Raw genomic sequence first — 17,456 nt, 5'->3', positions numbered from 1 at the left:
TTTAGTCTTCTTATGTGGTGTTTTAGGGGTTTTGACAGGCTGCTTTGATTTATTTATTAACTTTTTTCTTTTATAACAGTTTCAGAAAATAATTACCTGATTTTCAAAGTTCAAGGTTATTATATGGTGCGATGGTGATTTGAGAAAAGCCAAGAATAGCCTGTGATAGCATTAGAGTGGTGTCCCAGCTCGGCCACGATGTCTTTTTAAGGGAATCAGCAGCAGGGCTATCAGTTGCACCTCCAGCTATGTGCCACATGGTGACTGTCAATCAAGCAAGGGGACTGATTATTTTTGGAGATGGCCATTTCTGTCTGATACAACATCAATCATCATATATAACACATACCATACAGTTTTCGGAGAAATATATCTGTTTGTGGTTATTAAAAAAACCAATTATGCTTGTTGGTTATGCACAATTTCAAACATTGTCCAGGAGATGAGCTTGGACTTCACCTGTTGACCCAACTTAAATGGTGGATGATAAAGAGTGTACATGCATTTTATACAAGTAATTGGATGTCTTTAAATATTTGGCTGAATGTAAATTGTTGCTGTTTATTTCTAAGTGGTGGCTGACAACCATATTTGATGGCAGTGCAGTATTAGTGGTATTGTTCAAGCATGCTAAATAACTAATGATCTTTTGAGAGCAGATGGTTTTGAGAATTATTTTGCGTCCTTGATTTCTACTGATCTAATTGATTAATTTTGGTTGTTATTAAAAGATGGAATATTTCAGTTTTTCAAAGAAGATACATTTTAAGTTACATTTCATAAATTTAAATTTTAGTATTTATTTATTTATTTATTTATTTATTTATTTATTTATTTTTTAGTAATAAATCCCATTTTGGTATTCTAATAAGGTTTAATAGGTCCTTGCAATAGGAATTTGTGCAGAGTAATTTATTATTATTATTCTTTCTCATTACCATATTTAAATAGGAAATAAACAAATATGATCATTATTATAATTTCTCTTTTTATTTATTTTTTATTTAAATTATCCTCATTGATCTTATTGCTATTGCTAACAAAACTGTCTAATAAATTAAACTAAAAAAATAAATCCCATGTTGATAATGGACAGTTTTAAAGCGCCTATTCAAACTGCTAGTTAATAAATGTACATGTTAGGATATTGCATTACTCCTCAATATAGCACAGGTTATATTTGCAGCCTGGTGACCTTACTTAAATTTGGTGCTGGATGCATTTTCAGAGAATTTAAGATTTGGTGGGGGGATGTGCCAATGAGCCTTAATGCTTCTTTAAGTTCTCACCAATTGGCATTTTAAGTAATCATATTAATTTGTTATTTTATGCCAATAATATACTTAAATAGAATTTTGCCAATATTTGTTTAGCCGGAAAAGTAATTTAGTCTCAAATTATGCAAATATACATTGACCAGATTTGAATGAAAGTAAGGTATTATGGTTAGAAAGGTTAGCAGGAGTTCGCACAACAGCTGTTATTTTAAGCTTGTATACTTGTTGCTTTTTTTGAGTGGCACCTGCTGACATTCTGTCCTGTCGTGAGACTGTAACCAAAACTTTCAAGTATTTATGTATGCCATTGTTTTATAATGGTTAGAGTTGAACATATAACAATTACTCTGTGTCTTACTGTATGTTGTAAACATGTTTTTGGGTAATTTAAGAGATTGTTCAGCTCAGCTCAGTCACTCGTTCTCAAAAAGCTGGATGCTTGAATAGTATACTGTCTAAAATGTAATATAAATGCAATTACATGTTTAAAGCTTAATAGTTGTACACAAAAAATTTTTCTCTAAATGTGAAGGCTTTTCTTAATTATGATCCCTTAAGTATTTGCATTTGGATCGGTAATTAGTTTCACAGGCGGAAATCACTTCTTACAGTTGCACTTACACGTCTATATGCTGTCGAGTTTAGGTGTTTGAATTGACACACGGACCTTTTGGAGCCACTGGTCTCTCAGATGACAGGCTGCTCAGAGCCAGGTGCAGCAGGGTGGAAGGAACGACACCCAGTGATTAGTCAGTTGAATTTCACGCCAGCTAAAAATAGGCTGCCTATAATTCATATTGTCATGTGACGAAAATAAATATCAACACTGTGGACGTTTTTTTGGTCTTTTGCAATCACTGTTTTTAACATAAAAATGTTTTGAGGTTTAAAGTTATGAATGCCTTATTGTTATATTTTCCAGGGTGCCTACCATGACGACACAGGCGCCAACGTTTACACAGCCGCTTCAGAGCGTTGTGGCACTTGAGGGTAGTGCCGCAACGTTCGAAGTTCAAGTTAGTGGTAAGGACGAAAGGTTTAAGATCTTTCTTTATTTTATGATCTTATAAAATAATATGTAGTTTTCAGCTCCCTTTTGGTTAAATTACATTCTTTGTTCTCTTCAGGTACCCCAGTTCCTGAGGTGAGCTGGTTTCGTGATGGTCAGGTTCTTTCTGCTGCCGCTCTGCCCGGCGTTCAGATCTTGTTCAGCGAAGGCCGCGCTGTTCTGAGGATCCCCGCCGTGACAGCCGCACACAGTGGAAGATTTTCAGTGAGAGCCACCAATGGAGCTGGACAAGCCACTAGCACTGCTGAACTCCTGGTTACAGGTGGCTAATTCAGTCTATTGTTATTAATAAAATAGCATGTCCTAACTGAAGTACTAAACCAGCTTTTTCTGTACAGCGGAAACTGCGCTGCCGACCTTTATTCAGAGACTACAAAGCATGACTGTGAGACAAGGAAGCAAATTGAGACTGGATGTCCGTGTGACAGGAATCCCTACACCTGTGGTGAAGTTTTACAGAGAAGGAGCTGAGATTCAAAGCTCCGCTGACTTTCAGATTGTTCAAGATGGAGACCTCTACAGTTTGTTGATTGCCGAGGCTTTTCCTGAAGACTCTGGTACATACTCAGTAATCGCATCCAACAGCAGTGGACGTGCCACTTCAACTGCAGAACTACTGGTTCATGGTAAATTCATGGATGCCTATTTAACCCATTAATCATTTATATTAAACATACTCGTTTAGCGTTTCTACATCAGTGTGGTACAGTACACTTTACTATGTGTTATTTCAGGTGAAGAAGTTGCAGTGCCTGCTAAGAAGACCAAGACAGTTGTTTCGACCGCTCAGGTTTCACAAACCAAGCTGGAAAAGGTAACAGGAATCCAAACAAATGCTGTATTTAAATAATCTTATAAAAAAAAACTATTTTTACATTTGATTTTATGTTCCAGATTTGCTCAAATGTGCATTAGAAACACATACTGTTAATATGTTATGTGATTACAGTAGGGGAGTTTCCAAATAAGGGTTTACACAGTAAATCAGAATAGTCTCGCCCATAGTCACCTAGTCTGTGTTTCTTTTACACACAGTGCACACAGAAACAACTTTATATTAAAGCGAGCAAAACTGCCTGTCGTGTGATAAGACAGATTTGACAATGGCTTTTTATCTTTTTAAAGCTGAAATGAAAAGCAATGTGGATAAACATTTGTAAAATGATTCCTCATAACAGTTTAAATCTATGATGTACAGAACATCACACAAAAATGTAGAAGAAAAACTTTAAAAAAAATTTTGATCAATAATAAAAACTAAAAATTGCATTAATAACTGAAGAAAGGCCGCACTGCAAACAGGATTTGCATTTCACATGTCAGCAAATCAGATTGAATTCTCGGCTTTCTAAGCTCTAATCTAAAAAAATTACTTACAGAAATAAATTAGAACAGAATATATCTTTACAGATTCTCTCAGACATTGTTAAATAATTAAGTCCCTGCTGCCAAGATGCTCCTGTGTCTCTCACAGATCATGGGAAGGGAAACTTAAATCTGTAATGGGGTTGGATTTATTCACACAGGTCAAAACATTTAATTAATAAAGCTTCTTTATTTTCACGTTCATCTTCACAGCAATAATCATAATAGGCTGTTTATTATCTTTTTGGGAGAAAATATGTAGTTTTATGTGAAATCAAACTTTTAATATAACCAATTGGCTCGAATCTTCATCTATTCTGGGTCACCCCTAGATTACAGATAATCATTTCTAATTGTCTTTTGTCCTAAAAAAAATTATTAGTGACTAATCAAGCCTTATATTTCATTCACAGAAAGTAGAGACTCACTTTGAGTCGTCAGCCATGATAGACATGCAAATGGAGGGAGGTGTTGAGATTCAGCATTTGGCTCACAAAACACCCCCTCGTGTGCCTGGAAAACCAACCTCGATGTCCCCGACACCACCTTCGGCAGCTTCAAAGGTTGCAGCTGCTCGTCACCAGTCACCTTCCCCCGTAAGACACGTGAAGGCTCCAACTCCCACCCCTGTGAGGTAAAGGATATTTCCTAAAGTACCTTATCAACCAAGGTGGTCCATAAATTTTCAATAAAGTGTATAATAATAAAAAAAATAAATAATGCTTAATTTTAAATTTGTTTTATTTTTTCTTTTAGGGCTGGTTCCCCAACTTCACGAGTTTCTGTGTCCCCTATCAGACCTGTCAAATCTCCATTAACCACACGCAAGTATGTCACAGAGGCTACGGATGTTCTGCCTCCATGGAAGCAAGAAGGATATGTAGCAGAATCCAGCTACACTACCATGACTACAGGACCCGCATATGTCCAGACCTCTTCCACACACATCCAGAAGGAACAGTGGGAGGGCTCTTTTGCCATGCACCAACAGATCAGTGGAGCTATTATCAAAGAGGTGAGAATTGATTTCCTATAGTTGAATATTTGCTGCCCCTAGTGGTATAACACCTCAGATGCTGTGAATCACGCCTGCAAATAGAATAAAATAAATACATATGCAGCAATGACATACAGTATATAAGACATAACAATGACGGTTTATTCTCTGAATCAAGGCATTGTGTTTGTAATACTGTGTCAGGTGTAAATATGTTGATTTGTCTATTGAAAAGGTAAACTGGTTTTGCTTTTCAAGGAAAGTCGATGGAGTTGTTTCTGCTTCCGATTATTCTGTGTTCTTCATTGTTTACAATTATGGTCATCTTACGATCCAAGGATGGTCTACTGAGCTGCCACCTCCCCAAAATACGACTGAGCAGCTATGGGGCTAAGCGCCTTGCTCAGGGCCCGAGCAGTGGCAGCTTGGTGTGGCTGGAATTTGAGCTCATGACCTTCTGCGCCAATGTACAATGCCTTAACCACTGAACTACCACCTCGACCACATAATGATCAGTTACCTAAACTTTAAAATGCTTCTTTAAAGGTATCTGCTGGGACAATTTTAATTATGATTTAAATAAAACTGAATTCAGGGTATAGTGACACTTTGCTCCCAAGGCTCCTTTCATAGATTCCTTGCATTACCATTGTAACCCTGACCTGCTAATGATAAATACATTTACAAAAAATAGACCAGTTGTTTAGGTTTAGGTCATATCAAGCCATTAATGGTCAGCTAAAAATAAAAAATTGTTTAAAAAAAGAAAAGCTGTTAGCGAAATATTTTCCCACTTAGCTTTAACAATTTTGGAAGTGTGAACCAACAGAAAACAAGAAAGTGAGGTTTTGTAGGAAGTAGAAATTATTGAGGGGCAGTCACACAAACTGTTATTATTATTTATATTTCATTAGTTTTTTCTTTAAGGATGAAATTAACCAAGAATTGATTTTATATCTATCTCTCAGAATAATTTGGTCTGAGGCTTGCCTTGAGCAGAAACAAGCAAACAAACAAAAAGAAAAAGAAAACAAAAGACGAAAATTATATATATTAGGTCTACAACTAACGATTATTTTACTAATCGAATAATCTGATAAAAAACTTTCTTAATTAAATGGTTTGCTTATTATTTATAAATATAATATTCAGTATATTTATGTATATAAATGTTCTTTAAAAATGCAAAAGCCACATAGGTTTCACTAGCTTTAATTTTTGACATTATATAAAGGTTATAGTGGCTGCTTCTTGAATAGTGCATTTGAAAATGCAAGTTGAAGCAACTTGTGTACATTTGTATTGCTTTTAATATGTTAATGCTTTTAATGGCAAGTTGACAACCAAGCTTAAATAAAATCAATATAAAATAAAATACAAGATTGTTTTGACAATTTCTGTTTAAAAGAATACAGACATTTTGTTCAGTTGTAAAAAAATAATTAATGCTTCAAGTGTGCTGATTCTAATCACCCATTAAATACTTAATTGAATATATACTGAATTGGCCATGTACCAGAAAAAAATATTTCATGCATGAAAGAAGAAACTCACTTATGGAAAGGTATAAAATTTGAAAAAGTACCATACTGGCTTGTATAATAAGGATCTAGAGCTACACCTGGATTTCTGTGATGCTGTTTTATAAAAAATAGTAAAATAATAATATTTTTTTCTTAACAGTTTTATTTTGTTCCTTTTCCCCCACTAGATATTTATTCAGCCAAATGATGAGTCTGCAAAAAATAGCTTTAGGGAAGACAGTGTTGAAAACACCTGTGAATATAATGATGATGTTGCTGACTATGCTAGCAGTGAGGGTGAATTTGCAGACTCGGTTACTAGTACACCTGATACTGCAAACAATAATGAGCAAAGGGAGGATACTGGAAGCAGTGTTGACAGTATGGGCAATGTTTTCAATGAACTGACCACCACTAATTCTGCTCTACCTGAGGATGAAGTGGAGGTACACTGGTCTGTGTTGGGTTTAAATGGTTTTATTCATTGTAGATATTAAGCAAAGTTTATACAATACAAATGTCTGGAAACTATAGATGAAATCAGATGTTGAGGACACTGCAATGCTGATGATTCCAGAAGAAGAACATTTTCATGAAAATGATGACAGTTTTCTCGACGGTGCTCTAGCAGAGCAAACAGCACCGGACACCAGCCCTAACTTTGAAACTTGGGCTTGTATTGAGGAGGTAGCTAACTAATGTGTGAAACAAACACCTCACTATCAATGTCACACTTTGGAGAGTTTGGCTAAAGAGCATCGCAGTCATACACTGCTTTCACCTTGTCGGCTTCCTGTTTTTCTTTTCACTTTGTTTTAGCATTAAGCATGGATCGATTGATATTTTGCTGTTTTGGATCATTTTGATGTGTTGCACTTTTATTTTCTATTGTAATTTTTGTACTTTGGAAAAAAAAATGGTACCAATATATTACAATATATTATTTGTAAGGTAACTAAGGATGTGTGCTTCATATACAAAATCCTGATTTATCATACTTAATGTCTTAATAAGGATGGTTAACAACTATACTATATAGTCTATAGAGTCCTAATTATATAGTCCTTCAAATTACATCAGAAATTATAACTGTCGGAAGAGCAGCAGGTTATTTCTGAGACAGTACAAAACTGAGACTGAGATTGTACTTATCCCCACTGTTATATCAATCATACATTTCCATTATACAGAATTTTGAATTTTCAACATTCTATTAGTGTGTTTTCTTTTAAAAGCTTTATTCATTTCTCCTGACAGAACATATTACAATGAAGTTGACATCATTTAAAGCTATTTTTTGAGTTATTGATCTTTGGAATAAATCCATTCAATTCAAGTGACCAGTCAAACAACTAAATAGTTTTAAAACCTTAAAATGAATGATAAATATGTTGTTAATTGTGGGTGAAGATTTCCCTCAATATAACTACTCAAAAATTAAACCCCAGACCCCTAAAGGGCTCACAGCCATTATGTTAAGATCTCTATTAGACAAATGTATTTTGTGTTTATACAAGAATAAACCCAACACTTTATGGTGGTTATGGTGCTGTCACTGGTTTGATCAGTCCTTAGAAATAAATGATACAGACACATGATTTTCATTTTTTATGTGGATGTCGGCATTATAATTTGATCTGACATCAAAGCTTCATTTCAGTAATCGAGCTCCACACTGCCTCCACTCAGCAAGCATGTTTCCACAGTACCTTTTCTTTGTTTTTTCCATCTGCCATTTTAACTGTAAAAATGAATTATTTTCTTCCTTTCCATCATCCCGTCATCTGTATCATTGCTAAAACAAAGGTCTAAATGTCCTAAATATTTTGCAGGCCGTGGAGGATGCAATGATCCCTTCGCATACACGAATGCAGGTGATGCCACCAACAGTTGTGGCTGTAAGTATTTCATTTCAGTGACTTTCAAAGAACGGATTTCAACAGGTTGGCTTTCTACCATTTTTTCTACACTTAAAATAACTCCATTTTCATTCCTGTTATTCAGGGCTTGAAGAACCAGACTGTTACTGAAGGAGAGTCTGTGACTCTGGAGTGCCAAATCACAGGCTACCCGTCACCAGGCATTATATGGTTTAGAGAGGACTACAGGATTGAAAGCTCTATCGACTTCCAGATCACATATGAGCAAGGATATGCTCGTTTAATGATCCGTGAGGCCTTTGCTGAGGACAGTGGACGTTTTACTTGCACTGCAACAAATGAGGCTGGAACAATCAGCACCTCCTGCTACCTGCTTGTGCAAGGTAAGAATAACATTCTTACAGGGTTGGAGTCACCCTAGAGCCTTGATATTACCCAGATGAGGATGGGTTCCCCTTTTGAGTCTGGTTCCTTTCAAGGTTTCTTCCTCATAACATCTAAGGAAGTTTTTCCTTGCCACAGTCGCCATGGCTGCTCATCAGGGATAAACACACACCTTTCACCTTCACTGTTAAATTCTGTAAAGCTGCTTTGAGACAATGTCTGTTGTTAAAAGCCCTATAGAAATAAACTGGCATTATACAATATTTATTGTTTAGATAGATTTATTTATTTATTATGTACTTTTTTTTTTTACAGTCTCAGAAGAAATTGAGAGTCGGGAGGATTTGACTGCTATTTCTGAACATGTCGAAGTATCTATGCAAGAAAAACAGTGAGTGTACTATGCAGTTATTGTACTGTTTCTATTCATTTTTTTTTACTTTTTAACTTGCTTTCTGACTTGTATTGCTCATAAAGGCTGTCTTATTATATAGAACTTCCTGCTGTGTTGTATGATTCATACTTTTGATTCTATAAAGATTGTCTACATCTATTTGAGCAAAATTATATTCTAAATGTAATTAGTTTCTAGAAAAGGCCACAGTTTGGACCACTTCCTGGCTTTGTGATCAGTGATGGGATTTGGTCAAATGTAGCATGTAGTATTGCTAAAAAAATATATGTACTAATCTTGGTGTGCAGAGTTTGAACATATCGAATGAAAAGATTTTGTTTGCAGAACCAGTAGGCGATAGTGATTTCTTTGTTAACTTTGCAATTTGTTTATTTGTGCAATTTTTATTCCAGAATTGCAGCTGATATCAGAACTCAAGAAACCAGAACTGAAGTCAGTGCTGTATTTGAGTCAGTAGACACTGGAGCAGGTGTGGCTCCATTCTTTGTGAAGAAGCCCACAGTGCAGAAACTGGTAGAAGGTGATAGTGTTGTCTTTGAATGCCAGATTGGAGGAAGTCCCAAACCTCACATTTACTGGAAAAAGAATGGAATACCACTGACTACTGGATACAGGTTTATTATTTATTAATTTTTACAAGAAATTATCTTGTTATAAAAAATTTCAGTCATGTGAATTGTTTGAAACATGGATATAAATATAATTTTTTTTGTTTGCCCTAACAGATATAAAGTCGCTTACAATAAAGAAACAGGCCAATGCAAATTGGAGATTTCTATGACATTTTCTGATGATGCTGGAGAATACATAGTGTTTGCCAGGAACAAGCTTGGAGAGGAATCTGCATCAGCTTTGCTGCTTAATGAAGGTTGGTCATATGACCATTGTGTTGCTACATGCATATAAATAAATAAATACATATATACATACATACATACATACATACATACATACTTATATATAAATAATATGTATGAATATTATAATATGATGTAATATATCTTTTATTACAGAGGCCTATGAAGCTTACATAAAAGAACATGAAGTAACATATATGACTGAAGTGACTACAGGAGTGACACTGGAGCCCAAAGCCGGTGATGTTCCACCTGTATTTACAAATGAACTTGAAAAAGAGCAACTTATCATCCAGAGGAAGATGGCTAAGAAAACACAAATGATGCAGACCTTCACATCTGAGGAGGTTTGTAAACCATTGTGTTACAAAATTTCTTTATTGATTTACTTTAACATGCTGGGCTATTATATCCAAATCTAATGATTCTGTCATTTCATAGGAGTTCCAAATATCTTCTGTTGAGCAGAGGTTCATGTATGAGATTGAATGTCATCTTCTTAAGATCACATACCAGAAATTGTTGGCTGAAGACGGGAAGCAAATGGACATAACCATTTCCGAGCATGAGTGTGTATCCCCAGTTTTTACAACTCCCGTGAAAAATTACAAGCTCAGGGAAGGAATGAGTGCTACACTGCACTTTAGAATGACCGGAACTCCACTTCCTAAGGTAGGCAACTCTATTGGCACTATCTAAACATGTAAGCGTCTCCTATTTTTTAAAAGTCGTAACCTGTTCCAAGCATATTTATATAATCTTATTTTGCAGATTGCCTGGTTTAAAGATGGCAAACGCATAAGACATGGAGACCATTATCAAATGGAGGTTCTTAGTGATGGTCGAGCCAGTCTACGTCTTCCTGTGGTGCTGCCAGAGGATGAGGGAATCTACACTGCTCTGATAAGCAACATTAAGGGTAATGCTGTCAGCTCTGGAAAGCTGCATGTGGAATTATCTGAGACAGTACCACGATACCGTCAACCAGAAACAGCTCAGAGGATCAGGTATGCTCCAGTTTATCACTGAAACATTGTGTCGGGTGAAAGTGCATGCAAAATGTAGAAAATTAGGTAAATTTCCTAGTTTGATTTGCTTAAGTACTATAAGCAATACATTATTTAGACATGATATTTTAATATTTTTATATTTAACATACAAACTAAAAAAAAATGCAAATTTTGAATAACAGAACAAGAGTTTTTAAGCTGTATAGATATTTAAATATAGAATATTTTAACCCATGTTGAGTTGCTCTCACTGAGAAATTCTGGTTTTGATACAATTCAGATCCACATCACCACGCTCTACCAGTCGTTCTCCTGGACGTTCACCTGCTCGCAGACTGGATGAGACTGATGAAGCCTATCTTGAAAAGCTTTATAAACCTGTATTTGTCACAAAGCCATCTTCCTTTAAGTGCTCTGAGGGGCAAACCGCAAGATTTGATCTAAAAGTTGTAGGAAGGCCCATGCCTGAAACTTACTGGTTCCATAATGGTATGTATAAAAACATCCTAAAGAGGCTCATCTAAATTAAACACTAAAACAAAGAAAGCTAAATGTTTTTTTTTTCTTTTAATCAGGACAACAAATCGTAAATGACTACACCCACAAGATTGTGGTGAAGGAAGACGGAACTCAGTCATTGATTGTGGTTCCCGCTATGCCTCATGATTCTGGAGAATGGACAGTCGTTGCTCAGAACAGAGCTGGAAAAACCTCTGTTTCTATGACTCTCACTGTTGAAGGTCTGTTCTTTTTGAATGTGCATTTTCAACCCTTTTTTAAGACGTTTTACTTTCTGGTGAGAATATCTTTGGAAATATTTAAATATTACTATTTCATATTCATTTTTAGCTAAAGAAAACTTGGTGAGGCCTCAGTTTGTTGAGAAGCTAAAGAACATCAGTGTTAAAGAAGGCAGCTTGGTTGAATTGGCTGTTAGAGCAATTGGCTCTCCCCTTCCTGACATTGTTTGGCTGAAGAACAGTGATATTATCACCCCACAAAAGCATCCAAACATCAGGTGGGTATTTTAAAATAAAGAAAAGAACCAAAAACATATGAATTTGAACAATTGAAGGGTTTGAACATGCAATTCTGCTTATTTCTAGAATTGGTGGTGGCAAGGGGGAGGCTTCCTTCAAGATCAACCAGAGTACTGGTTCGGATAGTGCATGGTATACTGCTACAGCTATTAACAAAGCAGGCCGGGATACAACTCGCTGCAAAGTCAATGTTGAAGTGGAGGCAGTAGGACCTCAACCAGAGAGAAGACTTATTATTCCTAAGGGAACTTATAAAGCCAAGGAAATTTCTGCTCCAGAATTGGAGCCGCTGCATCTCCGTTATGGACAGGAACAGTGGGAGGAGGGTGACCTTTATGACAAGGAGAAGCAGCAGAAGCCTCAGTTCAAAAAGAAACTGACATCAGTCAGACTTAAACAGTTTGGTCCTGCGCATTTTGAATGCAGACTCATCCCTATTGGTGATCCCACGATTGTTGTTGAGTGGCTGCACGATGGCAAGCCCCTGGAAGCTGCTAACAGACTGCGCATGATCAATGAATTTGGTTATTGCAGTCTTGACTATGAAGCCGCTTATGCGAGAGACAGTGGTGTCATCACATGCAGAGCTACCAACAAATTTGGTGTTGACCAAACCTCAGCCACTCTGATTGTAAAAGATGAGAAGAGCCTTGTCGAGGAAAGTCAGTTGCCTGAGGGTCGGAGGGGGCCGAGAATAGATGAAATTGAGCGCTTTGCTCATGAGGGCGCTCCTGCTGGAGTTACTGGAGATGAAACAACAGAAAAAACTAAGCCTGAGATTGTCCTGCTTCCAGAGCCTATTAGAGTCCTGGAAGGAGAAACTGCAAAATTCCGTTGCAGAGTAACTGGATACCCAAACCCAAAAGTTAACTGGTATCTAAATGGACAGCTTATTCGCAAGAGCAAAAGATTTAGACTCCTATATGATGGCATTCACTACCTTGAAATTGTAGATTGCAAATCTTATGATTCTGGAGATGTCAAAGTTGTGGCAGAAAACCCTGAAGGTGTAGTGGAGCATGTGGTGAAGTTTGAGATTCAACAGAGGGAGGACTTCCGTACAGTTCTGCGCCGGGCTCCAGAAATCAAGCCTGCTGCCACTGTTCAAGAGCATGGCAGGGTCCCCTTTGAGGTTGTTAAACCTGAAAAATCCTCAGAAACCTCCAAAGAGTTAAAAGAGGTGGTGAAGCTGAAGAAAACGGAGAGGGTAATCCACGAGAAGTTAACAGAGGAATCTGAAGAGCTAAGAAGCAAATTTAAACGCAGGACCCAGGAAGGCTATTATGAAGCGATTACTGCAGTTGAACTAAAATCCCGTAAGAGGGACGAATCCTATGAAGGTATGCTCAGGAAGAGAAAAGATGAACTCCTTCATCATACCAAAGAATTAACCGAGGCTGAAAAGATGAAAGAAGAAGAGGAACAAAAACTGACCATTCCCAAATTCAAACCGGACAAAATAGTACTTTCACCCAGCATGGAGGCTCCAAAGATTCTGGAACGTATTCAGAGTCAGACGGTTGCCCAAGGTGATGAAGTGCGTTTCCGTTGCAGAGTTGTTGGTAGACCAGATCCAGAATGTCAATGGTTCAAAAATGGAATCTTGCTGGAAAAATCTGACCGGATTTATTGGTACTGGCCTGAAGACCATGTCTGTGAACTTGTCATTAGAGATGTGTCTACTGAAGATTCTGCTAGTATCATGGTCAAAACCATGAACATTGCAGGAGAGACCTCAAGCCATGCATTCTTACTTATTCAAGGTAATTTCTTTAGCAGTAATTAAAGAATGGCTAAATATTTAAAATACTTTCTTCATTGCTTTTTTTTATGTTACTAACACCTACATTATTGCTTGTTTTATTCATTTCAGGAAAACAAGTTATAACATTTACTCAAATGCTAGAAGATCAAAGTAGCAAAGAAAAAGACACCATGGTGACCTTCGAATGTGAGACTAATGAGCCTTTTGTCAAGGTCAGATGGCTAAAGAACAATGAAGAGATTTTCTCTGGAGACAAGTACAGGATGCACTCTGACAGAAAAGTACATTTCATGTCTGTGCTGATCATTAACATGAGCGATGAAGCAGAATACAGCTGTGTAGTCATTGATGATGACCAGATACGGACAACTGCAAGACTTTATGTTGAAGGTAATGCTGTTAAAAATTAACTGATCAAAATTTGTAAATGTATATATGTATAATTATATTACATATATGATTTATATATTATTTTATATAAATCTATAAATATATGTATATATCAGGGGTGTAACGGTACACGGTTCGGTACGTACATCAGTTTTTAAGTCATGGTTCGGTTCAATTTATTACAGTTAGTGTTTGTCATTTTTTATAAATGGCGTTTATATTATTAACATTTATGAACAGCAACAGTTTACATTAAACATTTTTTTTGCTTAAATAATATATAAAAATATAAACATTTATTAGAATTAATCAAATTAATGCAATACACTTTTTATTATATTGATTAAATTAAACTATTGATGAAATAGCAATTAAAAAAATTATTAAATAGACAAATTAAATAAAATAGTTTACATTTGTTAGACCTCTTATGGGTAATACAGAGGTGTATGTAAGTGCATGTATGTGTGTAGGTTTTACATTTATTATTTAGTTTTCTAAAGATAGATATGATCTACTTTACTGTCCCACTTATTTTAGCTTATTTTAGTCCCACTTTATTTTATTTGTATAACAAATGTTTGCATTAGAAAAACATTTGATTTATTTATTCATAAATTAATTCATTCTATCCCTCCTTCATTCAAGAAATAGCATTTAACCATTGTAAATATTGAACCATTGTAAACAACATTTCCTTTATTTCCAAAGTTCTTATTTATTCTCTGTATCGTTGATTTATTTTATTTGTCACATAGGTGAACCACTTGAAATTCTGAAGAACCTTGAGAATACAGAAGTGCCTGAGTCATTTGCAGGAGAGTTTGAGTGTGAAGTGTCCCGTGAAGATGCTGAAGGCTTTTGGTTTTTTGGAAACAAAATGATATCTCCGAGTCTTAAATATGTTATGTCCTCCCGCCGTGGTCGTCACTGCCTATCGGTTAAAGATGTGAAAAGAGAGGACCAAGGCAAATATACTTTCAAAGTGGGTGACCTGGAAACAAGTGCTTCCCTAAAAATGAAATGTGAGTATTTTTGGAAGGGGGCCATACGATTTAAAACTGTACTTCTAAGAAAAAAAAAAGGATTTTAACCTCTGTGTTTTTTCATAACAATATTTTTTTATATTTTTTTACTCTAGTGCGTCCAGTTACACTGCTGCAAGGTTTGTCTGACTTAACGATATGTGAGGGGGATATTGCCCAACTGGAGGTACGATTCTCTCAGGAAAATGTGGAAGGAACTTGGATGAAGAATGGTCAGGCCATTTCTGCAACAGACAGAATTCATATTGTAATCGACAAACTGAACTATAAGCTTCTAATTGAAGACGCTAATAAAGACGATACTGGCACGTACTCCTTTGTTGTCCCCAATCAAGACATTTCCACAAGTGGAAAGCTCGTGGTTCAAGGTAAATTTTACAAGTAATAAATATAGAATTGTTTTGTGTAATATGGGAATATTTGAGTGGATAAATCTAATCTTTTTTCTTTCCTTTTTTTTTTTACAGTTATCGACTTTTTGACTCAATTAAAGGACATTTCTTCAGTAGAGGGTACAAAGTCTGTTTTTGAGGCCAAGATAACTGCAGCTGATGTTAGCTCAGTGAAATGGTATCATAATGACAAACTGGTGCTACCCAACGACAGAGTCCAATTGGTCGCAAAAGGTTCTAAACAGCGACTAGTGTTGAACAGGACCTTTGCTTCTGATGAAGGACAATATAAGATGGTCGTTGGCCGTGTTGATTCAACGTGCAATCTGACAGTTCAAAGTATGTCCTGAGTAGATTTGAGAAAACAATCATTCTTTGTCATCTATAAACAATTTTAAAAGGAATAATAACACATTAAATTATATTCTTGTGGTTTTCAGAAATCAGCATTGTAAAGCACATGGAAGACTGCATTTGTACAGAGACTCAGACTGTCACATTTAAGGTTGAAGTATCTCATCCTGGAATCGATGCTCTCTGGACATTTAAGAATCAACCTCTAAAGGCTGGTCCTAAGTATAAAATTGAGGGCAAAGGTACCCACTATAGCCTCACTGTCCTTAATGCCATGAAAGATGAGGAGGGAGAGTACGTCTTTGCTGCTGGAGAGAAGACATCTAGTGCAAAGCTTATCGTTTCAGGTATAAAAGAATGTCTTTATAATTGATTTTAAAGCCCATTCTTGAACTATGTCTATTGCTATGTTTTACCTTTTGGCGGTGTGAGGAGTATCTGAAAATCATCCTTGAGTAAAAGTATATATACTCTTCTGCAAAGCTTACTCCATTAACTCTAAAAAGTCTAAGAGTGTCTGATTTGAATAGTACTTGAGTATGTGCCTTATATTGAATGTAGGCTCAAAGATGCGCTAGTCCTCAACACCAAGACGCATGTTATTGCCAAAAACAGTTCATTTTTGAGGTTTCAGTCACTAAAATACAAATCAAATTGTACACCTCAACCCTGCATTAACCGAAAGATCAACACAACATCCTCTTCAACATGCCAGAATGAAAGACAGATTAAACAAGTCAGTCAATAAAAGACAAAGTAGTAAAGCAATTGTTCAGAAAATAATTTTCAATTAACATATTCATTTACAGTATAAAGTACCAAAGAATAAGAATCATTAATATTCAATGGACAAATAAAATGAAAGAAAATAATTTTAGATAATGTTAAACCAAATATTTAGAGCTGACCGTCACCTCCCAGTCTCAGAGGGGGCAAAATTTATATTCAACTTCAAGAAAAGCTGGATCGCAAAAATTTTCCAATTTATTCAAGCTCTTCTTGGAATGGAAATGAGGCCAGCAGTCACTCACAGGCAGCAGATGTGGACAGGGGAGTGTTGAGCCTTAATGACATCTTCAATAGAGCTGCAAAAGGACATATATATTATAGTGGAGTAAAATGTACATACACTATATTGCCAAAAGTATTAGGTCACCTGACCTTTCCTGCTATATGTGGTTCTTTTGCAAACTGTTACCACAAATCTGGAGGCACTCAATCGTACAGGACGTCTTTAGATGCGCTATAATAACATTTTGCTTTTACTTAAACTTGGAAACCCAAACCTGTTCCAGCATGGCAATGCCCTTGTGCACAAAGTGAGCTTCTTGAAGATCTGTTTTATATGCTTTGGAGAGGAAAATCTTAAGTGGCCTGCTATAGAGCTCTAAACTCATCCCTACTGAACACCTTTGGGATGTTTCTGTATTGGAATGCTGACTGTACCCCAGGCCTCCTCTCCTTACCTACATCAGTACCTGCCTTTTGTAACACCCTTGTGGCTGATATACACAAATGTCCATTAACACTCCAAAATTTGTGAAACATCTTCCCAGGAGAGTGGAGGGAATTTTAAGAGCAAATTATGCCTGAATGTGGAATGCAATGCTAAAAAAACACATACTATACTTATGACCATGTGACCCAATACCTTTGGCAATATAGTGTAAATTGAATAAAAAATTTAGTTGA

General features: G+C 36.2%; 1 protein-coding gene across 15 annotated transcripts in view; it reads left to right on the top strand.

Annotated features, from left to right (window-relative positions):
• Nucleotides 1-17,456, top strand: part of ttn.1 (titin, tandem duplicate 1) — a 151,510-nt gene that overhangs the window by 429 nt on the left and 133,625 nt on the right. For 12 of the 15 annotated variants that reach the window (XM_083536196.1, XM_083536186.1, XM_083536184.1 and 9 more), the window contains exons 2-25: nucleotides 2,200-2,300; nucleotides 2,405-2,608; nucleotides 2,685-2,972; nucleotides 3,081-3,160; nucleotides 4,125-4,345; nucleotides 4,468-4,726; nucleotides 6,766-6,918; nucleotides 8,064-8,129; nucleotides 8,236-8,494; nucleotides 8,811-8,886; nucleotides 9,303-9,524; nucleotides 9,636-9,778; nucleotides 9,924-10,114; nucleotides 10,209-10,439; nucleotides 10,539-10,774; nucleotides 11,058-11,266; nucleotides 11,353-11,517; nucleotides 11,627-11,795; nucleotides 11,884-13,580; nucleotides 13,691-13,972; nucleotides 14,731-14,997; nucleotides 15,114-15,386; nucleotides 15,486-15,749; nucleotides 15,851-16,111. In XM_083536196.1, the coding sequence (XP_083392322.1) occupies nucleotides 2,210-2,300; nucleotides 2,405-2,608; nucleotides 2,685-2,972; nucleotides 3,081-3,160; nucleotides 4,125-4,345; nucleotides 4,468-4,726; nucleotides 6,766-6,918; nucleotides 8,064-8,129; nucleotides 8,236-8,494; nucleotides 8,811-8,886; nucleotides 9,303-9,524; nucleotides 9,636-9,778; nucleotides 9,924-10,114; nucleotides 10,209-10,439; nucleotides 10,539-10,774; nucleotides 11,058-11,266; nucleotides 11,353-11,517; nucleotides 11,627-11,795; nucleotides 11,884-13,580; nucleotides 13,691-13,972; nucleotides 14,731-14,997; nucleotides 15,114-15,386; nucleotides 15,486-15,749; nucleotides 15,851-16,111 (6,307 nt within the window). In that variant the 5' untranslated portion in view covers nucleotides 2,200-2,209. The remainder of the gene's footprint in view (nucleotides 1-2,199; nucleotides 2,301-2,404; nucleotides 2,609-2,684; nucleotides 2,973-3,080; nucleotides 3,161-4,124; nucleotides 4,346-4,467; nucleotides 4,727-6,765; nucleotides 6,919-8,063; nucleotides 8,130-8,235; nucleotides 8,495-8,810; nucleotides 8,887-9,302; nucleotides 9,525-9,635; nucleotides 9,779-9,923; nucleotides 10,115-10,208; nucleotides 10,440-10,538; nucleotides 10,775-11,057; nucleotides 11,267-11,352; nucleotides 11,518-11,626; nucleotides 11,796-11,883; nucleotides 13,581-13,690; nucleotides 13,973-14,730; nucleotides 14,998-15,113; nucleotides 15,387-15,485; nucleotides 15,750-15,850; nucleotides 16,112-17,456) is intronic. The other 3 variants (XM_083536187.1, XM_083536188.1, XM_083536182.1) reach the window with 1 other exon arrangement.

Source organism: Silurus aristotelis (assembly GCF_946808225.1).
Source record: "Silurus aristotelis genome assembly, chromosome: 3".
In the NCBI taxonomy this organism is placed as follows: Eukaryota; Metazoa; Chordata; class Actinopteri; order Siluriformes; family Siluridae; genus Silurus; species Silurus aristotelis.
Note: the sequence above shows the minus strand (reverse complement) of the source record. Positions and strands in the feature narration are given on the sequence as shown.